Genomic DNA, 10,864 nt, shown 5'->3' with positions numbered 1-10,864 from the left:
GTAAATGTTATGCACCATTAACTTTCTTGTTCATTTGCCAATGTCTCCAATTAACTCAAGTACCTCTTAGTTGGCTACATACAGGAAAGTATAGAACCTAGTGAGAAATTGTCAAGGAGAATGATATATACCATTTGCATACATCTCTTAAATTTCTCAGTTTTCATGATAAATAGCATGCCAACTTGTAGTCCCTAAGACTAATGATTTGAAGATTGCACCATTTTTTTTGTTTGCATCCACAGCACTTTGCATGATTTCTTCACACATAGGAGGTATATCAAAACTGCTTTTTGAAAGAAGAGAAGGAAGGAAAGTAGCAAGTAAAAGGGAGAGAAGGGGAAGTACGAATAAAAAAATTAGTGACTTGTGCAATAACTTGCTCAGAGTTCTACATGGAAGAATGTCTATTATAATTAGTCATTATGGTAATGTCATTGAGTTAGCAAAAAAATGATTTCAATAACGTGAAATTGGAAAGAATGAGACTGCAGAAGGCCAACAGATAAATACATGATAAAGAGGTAATTAAATATGAACACACTTTTATTTCCAGAAAGAATGAGAAAAACTTTGCTTTAATAAAAGGAAATATCACAAGGATGTGTAAAGATAGAGTGGAATTGGCATAGGAATATTTCAGCATTTAAGAGGACTTTAGATGTTTTTTAAAGTAAGGACAGAAAGTAAGAAAAGGAAATTTGTATAAAGGAATAAAACTTTTAAATATCAATTTCTTTGCACTTATCCTATTGGGAATAAAATTTTTTAAAAAAGAAGAAAGTGAAGTGATTTCTGCAAGTGTAGAAATAATTGCAGGTATATTGAGTGTGCATGAACCCAAGAGGACTGACTTAAAATCCACTAGCTCTCTTAAGGTTTCAACTAGGGATGAGGAAATCCCTCAGGCCAAGATTATAACTCCACCATCTTCAACACACACTTGATAGAGAACATTATACTCAGTAGCCAGGAGCTTTATTCCACAATTCAATCTCAGGAAATTTATACCTCAGAATGCTAGAGAACTTGCTATAAGTTTTGTAGAAGGATGGACACACAGCATGGTCTCAGATAGATGTAGAGAAAGAGAAATGTATCTGTATTGCAGAGACAAAAGAAAAGTGTGAGAAACCATCCCAGAGATGTCCACAGTATCACATTGGCAGATAACAGTGGCATCAAATGGATTAGAATTCATGACATTAACTGTGTTCTGTTACACAGAGCACAAAACACAAAACTCAAGGACATGAGACTGGAATGCGGAGAAAAAAAAAAAAAGATGAGCAATGAGTGACAGTGACATGAAGAACTGACAGTACCTGCAGATACCTGGTAAGAGAACAGTCATCTCACAATAAGTAAGGAGCAAGGCTCACTATCCCCAAGCTACCCCACAATTTTTTCTTATCAGTGTTTGCAATTACAATAGCTCCATTTAACTAACTAGGTACTTACATGCTCCCTTCCCCACTATCTGTACTTGTCAGGAAGTGCTCACACATTGCCTCTTTATTTTTGAATAAGTCAGACACTGTGATTGCTCCAGGAGAATTCTTATTCCAATATATTATCTTTGCAGAAGAAAAAAGATGCTCAAATAGAAAAACTGACTTACAGAATGTTGTCATAGATTTAAGAATTGCAAACCTGTGCATATCACTGTATTGAGTTAACTGGCTAGTTTCTCCCAAATGCATGTTCTCTGATAACTCATTCTTTGACCAGAGAATCAGCACCATTAACCACACCTGCTTTCTGGCATATTTTGATATTGAGTATAGGAATAAGTGATTCGTGGGTCTGCTAGCATAATAAGCCCTTTTGGAAAGTCTAGGGGAAAAAGAAGAAAGAACCTAAGTCTATTTTTTTATGAAATCATAAATATTTTTCCAATATATAACTTGAGATTTTCTTGATTCAAAATGCATAATTTTTAAAGTGGTATTTTTGAGAATTTTTTTTTCTCAAGACAGGGTCTTGCTAAGTTGCCAAAGCTGGCTTTGTTTGCAATCCTCCTGTCTCACCCTCCAAAATTACTTGAATTATAGGCATGTGCCACAATGTAATGAGAACTTTCATATAAGATGTCAGAGGTCAAGTTTTGAGAAAATTCAGTCATCAGAATAAATAAGTCCTTAAATTCTCTTTAGTTATTCTATAGACCTCTTCTTAATCATTTCTGTTATCCTAAAGTCTGTCTTCCTTGTCTAGTACATTATTTGATTCCTTTTAAGAAATCTAGTTTTTTATCCCTTTAGTTTCTATTAATTTGTTATACCTGAGATCATGAGATGATACAAATTTTCCAGATGATGTGAAAACATTATAGATACATGAATATATTGTGCTTTTGAATTTTAAATATTTATATTTCTAGTATCTTCTACAGAGTTCTTTTTACATTAATATTCTGTCCAGAATCTTAGAATTTGCTAGACCAAAATTACTATTCCTCACCTGAAGGCAATGGGAATAGAGTACTAGAGGAATAGCTGAAAAGTGGGATAAGTAGGAACTCACCAAACTGTGATTAAATGCAAATTTACAATCAAAATAAGTAAATCTATATATTTTTCTTTTATTTCTTTTGTGTGTGTGTGTATTTGTGTGTCCAGAGATACGGCAAGGAAATAACAGGTCAGTAGTTTAAACCCATACAGAAGGGATTTTGCTGATCCTAGTGCAATGGACCTGCCACACATGTAACATCTCTTATCCTGGCACAGTACCCATGGATGTCCTTTCTGAAAACAGTGATCTGTCTGTATAGAGCTCTCTTTTCACTTCAATCATAGAAATGAGGTAGATAATATGATCTTAGAGTCCTATCAAAATTAAAGACTCAGTATGATGACTTTGGGTAAAAACAGTAATTTAGAGTGCAATAGCACTGACCGAGAAACTTCTTTTGTTTCCATCAGGAGGCTCAAGAGCACAATGTTCCTCTCCAACGTGACAGTCTTCATGCCCTCTGTCTTGACACTAATTGGGATCCCAGGCCTAGAGTCTGTGCAGAGCTGGATTGGGATCCCATTCTGTGCCATGTATATCCTGGCCATGATTGGAAATTCTTTGCTTCTGTTTATCATCAAATCAGAGCCCAGCCTCCATGAGCCCATGTACATTTTTATAGGCATGCTAGGAGTCACAGATATAGTACTTGTTAGCAGCATTATGCCCAAGATGCTTGGAATATTCTGGTTTCATGCAAAAGAAATCTATTTTGACTCCTGCTTGCTTCAAATGTGGTTCATCCATACATTTGAGTGTATCGAGTCAGGCATCCTTCTAGCCATGGCCCTGGACCGGTATGTGGCCATCTGTTATCCACTGAGATATGCCACCATCTTTACCCACAAGCTGGTTGCTCAACTAGGAACTGTTGTAGTACTCAGGGCTGCCATTCTTGCAGCACCTTGCCTACTATTGATAAAGTATCGGTTTCAGTTTTATCACACGACAGTCATCTCCCACACCTACTGTGAGCATATGGCCATTGTGAAACTAGCTGTAGAAAATATCAGGATCAACAAAATCTATGGTTTGTTTGTGGCCTTCACTGTTTCAGGGTTTGACCTCACATTCATCACTTTTTCCTACAGCCAGATATTTGTCACAGTTTTTCATTTGCCCCAGAAGGAGGCTAGGTTGAAAGCCTTCAATACCTGCATAGCTCACATCTGTGTCTTTCTCCAGCTGTACTTCCTGGCCTTCTTCTCTTTCTTCACACATAGGTTTGGTTCTCACATCCCCCCTTATATCCATATTCTCTTTTCTAGCATGTACCTGCTGGTCCCTCCATTTCTAAACCCACTGGTCTATGGTGTAAAGACTAAGCAGATCCGTGTTAGTGTGGTAAAAATGTGCTGTCCATAAATTCTACCTTGATTGACACCTGCATCCTTTCCTTTTTGTTCACTAGTAATAATCTCTCAAAACAAAACAACAAAATGCCATGTTATGGAGATACCTGAGTTTCCAAGTTAATTGGTTTATAAACAAATTGCTGTAATACAAGTCAATGGGATTGTGGATTCTACTTAACGAAAGAGAGTAAAATAAGTAAATAGAACCAAATAGAAATATTTTAAATATTTTTTTTAAATTTAGTTCCTCATTGAGTTCTTATAAGAATTATTCTCTGGAATGATTTATGAATTATGTATGTTGCCAAACTTAAATGCACCCATGGCTCATTTCCCTGGAGTGTACTGGCACAAATTAAAAGCAAGTTATTCACTCACTTTTTATTTAATGTCTAAATAATTTATAAATACAAAGGAAGTATATCTTAAATGTATCCTTTTTCAAAAACTGAACTTTTATAGATCTCATGTGATAAAGTATAAAATTTAAATATTTCCCTAAGGTTATTTGGACATTACAGGTGCAAAGACCACTAGTACTATGTGTTGCATTTTACTTTCTCCTTTCCACACATACACACACACATACATACATATGCATAATACATGCATATATATACATAATACATGCATATATATACATATGGTTTGTGTAATATATATATATATATATATATATATATATATATATATATAATATGTAATATAATATTAAATGTTCATCTGGAAAAGTCATTTTTAGTGGGCAATATATAAAAATAGGAAATAAAGTGGATATAGATGGTCCACAATACTTCTAAGCATATTTGGGGAAGTTTTGAAATAGAACTGGCTCTAACAATCATCCTGAAAACTGTGGAAATAGAAGACTGATATAAAAATACAATGTGAAACTACAATATATTTGATCTCTCACAATATATGCAGTCTAGATTCCAATTGCTGAAATAGTCCAAATTGTCTTAAAATTACCAGGAGTAATATCAAACTGAGACTTACAAATAAAAAAGAAAAAAAAAAGGTTATTGCAAGGATAAGAGGATAACCAGGACTTTCTATCAACTCATGAAATAGATCAAGACAATTATAAAATAAATTACTGGACATAAATTGAGAGGAAATAATCGTATTTTATAAACAATAATTGTCAAGAAAAATCCCAAAATTAATATCCAAAAATATTTGATCAGTTTCAAAACTGACTAAAACAACTTGCTTTTATTAATTTTCAATAATATTGATCACTATCAACATTTTTAATCTTCAACAATGTAATAGCTTAAATATGATTCTCCTATAATTGGCATTTAACAAAGACTAAGCTATTCATATTGTGGGATTTTTAAAAAATTTTTATGCCCTTTTAATGTAGTACTTTCTTGTTTCCTTTACTCATTTAAAAATTTGTGTCCCTTTTTTCTTCTTCATTTCTGAATCTGTTGCATAAAAATCTACTTATTGTTTTCAAGGGCCATTCCTCAAGATTGCACAATAAGCTTTCCATCAGGCTTCTGATCTTTCCTAGTAAGAGTGATTTCAAGAAAGGAAGATGGGTTAACACTGGTGGTTTTTTAACTAATAGAGACAAAAGTTGATTCTTTTAACTTTAATTATTGGTTTCCAGATGAGAGAGCAATACTCATTGACCCTCCTATGTGTCTGCTGCCTTTCACGTAAATTGTTCAATTTTGAAAGAATATCTTGCAACTTTGGTACATATCCACCCTTCTTTTATTTTTGTAATATTCTAAAACATACAAATCTAACCCAAAGTAGAAATTTTAAAAATTAGTCCTTCTTCTGCAGAGTGGGAAAGAGACATTTTGAGGGAATTCTGTTTAAGGAAAAGCTCTCTCTCTCCTGAAGGAATGGTGAAAAAAAATGTCAGAATATAAGTTTAAGAGACACATATTTTGCTGACATTGTATACTACAAAAGGTAGTATAGCTAAAAAAAACTAATAAAAAAATATATAATTCTAAAAAAACAAATGCTAACCATTTCTTATGTTTGCTTTTCACAGTGAAATTGACTAGAAATATGCAAGTTACTTGGAGGTTACTATAGGCTTGAAAAAGTGAGAAATATTGAAGATAATTAAAAATAATTTCCATACTATTGGAGAATTGCTTTTATAAAAAAACTTTGGGACCAAAATGAGCTTTAGGGATTTGGATTTTTCATTGAAGTTGTATGGATTCATGATTTTAATTGATGTGTAAACATAAGTCTAGTTCTATAGTTGCATATATGTGTTTATTTCTCTGTGTGTCTTTTAACTCTGTCCAATGATAGAAACCAAAAGTAGTGAGCAAACAGTGGCATGAGCAGCATTCCTTTCACATCTTAGGTTGTCAGTAAGTTTGTTTGCTAAAAGAGGTGAGGACTCCTTGGAAAAAGAACAGCTTCTGTGGCTTGGGCTAGGAAATACAAAGTAATTGGAAAATAAAGAAAGTAAGGAGGGGCTCAAAGTATGATTGAGATTTGTTGAAATATTAGGGGACAGACAGATAAAGATGGTGGGAATTAGTTTCTTGAAGAAACTAATTCTATAAAATGTGCTGACCCCCACATGCTTTTTTGCCAAAAAGCAATTTACCTGCAGCCCTGCCTGGCCTAAATGGACAGCATATGCCATATTCCTCAGGAAACTACCTGTTGTCTGCAAGGAAATGCAGGCAGGAAATAATGTTGGCAAGAGGAACCCAAGTTACTTTGAGGTGAGAGATTTTGTGACTCTTTTCATTAGATTCTGGAAGATAAGGAAAATTCCTCCTATCATAAAACCTGTAAAAATGCTTAAGAATCAAATTAGAACTGATATGCCTGGGTCAAGTGACATAGAGTTGCTATAGCAGTGGGGTTGGAAAATCTGATGTCACCCTGCTGTCAGTCAATGGTCAAGAGGTGGACCTTGGCGGGACTCTCTGGAAACTTCCCTGGAATCCCTCAAAAAACTGGAATGCCAGAGAGGCACATTGTCTCTCTCTTCTCTGAGAAGACCCACTTTCCTCCCTTGAGAGTGTCCCCTTTCCCTTTTCTTTCAATAAACATATTCTTGTTACTCTGAGCAATGTGTCTAAAATCTTCCTGACTTCATCACAAGAATCAGGGTTTTTTTAATGTTGACATTTTGTACATTTATTATTTGTAAGTGTTTAACAAATATTTTTCAGGCTGTTCCTTTAAAAAAAGCAACCAGTAGCAATACTCTGCACAAGTATAAGAAACATTAGAAAAATGCATGATTTCAAAATAGTTACAAGAAAATTTCAGTTTAGAGTCCACATCAAGATGTCCTGTTCATATGTGCCCCCAAGGGAAAAAAGCTACAGTATGTTAAACATACAACTGCTACACAATAGTCTGAAAACTCAGAAACTTGGACTATTGAGGCCAATCAACACCAGTCACCAAGACTTTGTTCACCTTAACAGGCACAATCAAGCATCACAAAAAAATAAAATAAAAACCAGGCTTTTTCATCCCAAATGAAATACAAATAAGAATCAGCGGCATAGTTGACCACCACTCCACCCCCACGCCCTGGCCCCTGGAGCCTCTGACTTTACAAAATACAAATCCAGTGGAATCAATTGTTCTGAAGTCTGGCTGGAGGTCACAATGTAGTCAAGGGGAACAGACACCAAATGTCACTTCACACTGGTGTTAGCAAAGACACATCCCATCCCCAATGCCTATCTTTTCCAGTCATTCCCTCCCTGCCATCAGTTACTACTCAGATAATTCCTATCAGGGTATTAATGCACTGATTAGGTTAGGACTCTCCTAACCCAATATTTAACCTCTAAGCATTTTTACATTGTCTCACACATGAGGTTTTTGGAGACATCACATATATAAACCATAACACTCTGCATTTTCACCTCTAATTTTCTATCTGAATGATTTGTCCACTCCTGAAAGTGGTATTTTAAGGTCTCTTATGGTTATTGTATTGAAGTTTCTCTCTCCCATTAGGTTTATTGGTTTGCTTCAAAATTGGGAGCATATAAGTGAAGAATTATTACATTATCTTGCTGAATTGATCTTTTTATCATTACATACTGACCTCCCTTGTCTCCTTTTTGAACTGCTTTTGATTGAAGTCTATTTTATCTGATGAACATAGAGCTTTTCTTGCTTTCTTTTGGATTCCAGTTGCATGGAATATTTTATTTCATGCCTTCACTTTCAATCTCTACATGACCTTAGAATTAAAGTGAGTTACTTTGAACAGTTTGCAATTTGGTCTTATTAATTTTTTGTTTCTTTGTATAGCCTCTTGGTCATTCTTTGTCTTTTAATTTGGAACATGAGTCCACTTATATTTAAGATAATTATCAATAGATATACTCATATAGCTGACATTTTGATAATTGTTTACTATTTTGTTGCAATTGCTTTCTTTTTTTCTCATTTTCTTAGTCTTTGTTATTAAATTATTTTATCAAGGCTATTTTGATTCCTTTATTATTTTTGGTCTGTTTCTGTAAGACTTTTGCGTTGTGGTTACCACGGGGCTTACAAAAATATCTTTTTATTATAATAAGTTATTCTGAAATGCTATTGACTTAACATGATCATAAAGACAAGAACAGAAACCAAAAAAACGAATGAGAGAAAATATACTAATACAAAAACTACACTTTTACTTCATTCTTCCCTATGTCTTGTATTTTTGATACCCCATTTTACATAACACAAACAAACACACAGTCTGATAGTTTAATTAATTGGACTGAGTTCATTTAAAAAAATATTGGCATTTTTCTCTTCACAGATAGATGTGGCTGTTTCTAGATTTGATGTATAATTGGATGTTTATACACAAATTTTTCCCCTTGTATCAGGAATTGTACCCAGCTGTGATTAACCACTGAGAAACATCTCCATTCTGTTAGTGGTGTTGTTTTAATTTTGAGACAAGTTCTCGCTAAGTTACTTAGGGCCAAGCTAGAGTTACTGATGCTGACTTTGAACTTGCAATCCTCCTGCCTCAACCTCCCAAGTTGCTGGGATTATAGGCATGTGCCACTATGCATGGCTCCACAGAGTTTTTTGAATACTTTTTACTGTTTAAATTCTTTAGTTGAATGACTGAGTGTCTAAGTGAAATAATGAAGTGTTCTTAACAATGCTTTCTACAAAAAAAAAAAAAAAATGCCAAGCATTTAGTTGGTGCTCTGTTGACACTACTATTGCATTTAGTGATCTTCTCTGCTATTATTATTATCATTATCATCATCATCATCATCAGGGCATAAAGATGATGAATTTATAATTAAAAGGATAACATTTGACATTGTGAAAAATAAAAAAAAATTGCATTGTATTTTTTATTAAAGGTAGGTGATTGGAATATAAAACTGAAGAATTTTAGGGGGTTACTGGATATCATACAGATTATACAGGAATGCAAAGAGTAAATTCAGAAGGCAAGAATGAATTCATGATATTATATTGCAAGGTAATATGATTAAGACTGTGTTCTAATTTATAAATTCGCATCCAAATGCAATAGAAGATTCTATCATACCATTAAAAATTCAAGGCAGAAACAGGAGGGCTTCTTGTATTAAAAGCATTAACTGTTTATCAGATAACTGGGCTCACATCTTGAGGATTGAAAAAGTGTATATGCAAATAAATTTATTATTTATTTCATATTAATTTATACATTCAGTAAATTTTGAACACCTCTTATACAATGAGTATAGTGCTAATTGATTTAGTTTCTCCTTGATAAAAAATATATATGAAAGCATATTACTTATTATTGAAACCTATACACAGATTAGGACCCATAAAGTGTACTTAAAGTTTTATTTTTCCTAGGTTTATTTTTTTCTTTGAATCATAGACACATGAACTAAGAAAATGCCATTCACATTGCAATTATTATTATATAACTCTATACAAAATCATATGCTAGATGATTTCAAAGATACAGGAAAGGTAGATTTTATGTATTAAAAAGGAATTCCAGACAAAACCCAGAAGACCTGCATTTTCTGTTTCCTGCTACCACAAACTTATTAGGCTTCAGTGAGCTACTTTTTTGGGTATCTAAATAAAGGGCTTACCCCATTTTTAAGATAAATTTTGTTTGATTTTTGGTTTTGTTTGTTTTGGTAATGAGGATTAAACTAAACGGATGCTAAGCCACATCCACAGCCTTTTGTTTGTTTGTTTTAAGACAAGGTGTTGCTAAGATGTTTAGGGCCTTGCTAAATTGATGAGAGTGACCTTGAATTTGCAGTTCTCCTGCCTCAGCCTCTTGAGTTCATGAGATTACAAGGGTGCACCACCATGCCCAGATTTAAGATACATTTTAAACAATGTGTTTTACTGGCTTTTCTTGATGCTACCTGTGAGTTTTCAACAATTACTACTTACAGGCTTTCTATAAGATTAAAATTATTTCCATGAATGAAATAAAAGTAAAAACATATGAAGCTTCTCTTTTATATTCCTGAAAAAAAACTAAACCTCATATCAGGAGAAACACATATGAACATCTGAAAGGTGATGCTGATGTACCACAAGGGCTGATAACTTCTACACAGATTATTATATCAAAGAAAGCTTTCACCCTCTTTCAGAAAGATAAAATAAGGACATTCACAAACACAATAATAATAAAACAAAAAGGTAGTATAGCACTCCATGGCAAATATTATAGAATATCAAGAACCAAAGATATTCGGGCTTGATATCATGAAGGAAAACTTCATGGATAAGCAGCCATGAATAAAGGTTAAAGACAGAGGAGGGAGAAAAGGCATGGAAATCTCTAACCTATTCCTCTGCACTGTATTCAATATAAAGGGGAATGGTGAAGCAGTGTTCAGTCAGGCTGTCTAGTCCCAGTGGGCACTGTCTTCTTCAGAGCCTCTTCATGATGCTTTGTTGTCTCTATTTCTATTTTTCTTTGGTAGAATTTGTTGACAACTGTGTTTACAAATTCTTAGAGCAGACCATTCACCACA

General features: G+C 33.9%; 1 protein-coding gene across 1 annotated transcript; it reads left to right on the top strand.

The window, feature by feature from the left end:
• Positions 1-2,943: 2,943 nt before the first annotated feature.
• LOC124091134 (olfactory receptor 52A1-like) lies at positions 2,944-10,846 on the top strand. The gene is made up of 3 exons (XM_046442104.1): positions 2,944-3,869; positions 9,835-9,937; positions 10,814-10,846. The coding sequence occupies exons 1-3, from the start codon at positions 2,944-2,946 to the stop codon at positions 10,844-10,846; spliced, it is 1,062 nt and encodes a 353-aa protein (XP_046298060.1).
• Positions 10,847-10,864: the final 18 nt, after the last annotated feature.

This window comes from Marmota monax, unplaced genomic scaffold (assembly GCF_021218885.2).
Source record: "Marmota monax isolate L192 unplaced genomic scaffold, Marmota_monax_Labrador192_F-V1.1 WCK01_AAM20220418_F8-fsc00068, whole genome shotgun sequence".
NCBI lineage: Eukaryota > Metazoa > Chordata > Mammalia > Rodentia > Sciuridae > Marmota > Marmota monax.
Note: the sequence above shows the minus strand (reverse complement) of the source record. Positions and strands in the feature narration are given on the sequence as shown.

Excerpts from the sequence above, each read along its gene's own strand:
- LOC124091134 (XM_046442104.1), top strand. The coding sequence starts at position 2,944 with ATGTTCCTCTCCAACGTGACAGTCTTCATGCCCTCTGTCTTGACACTA. Across the intron at positions 3,870-9,834 it reads CGTGTTAGTGTGGTAAAAAT|ATTTTATGTATTAAAAAGGA; the intron begins GTGCTGTCCATA and ends CAGGAAAGGTAG. Across the intron at positions 9,938-10,813 it reads TCAGTGAGCTACTTTTTTGG|AATTTGTTGACAACTGTGTT; the intron begins GTATCTAAATAA and ends TTTCTTTGGTAG.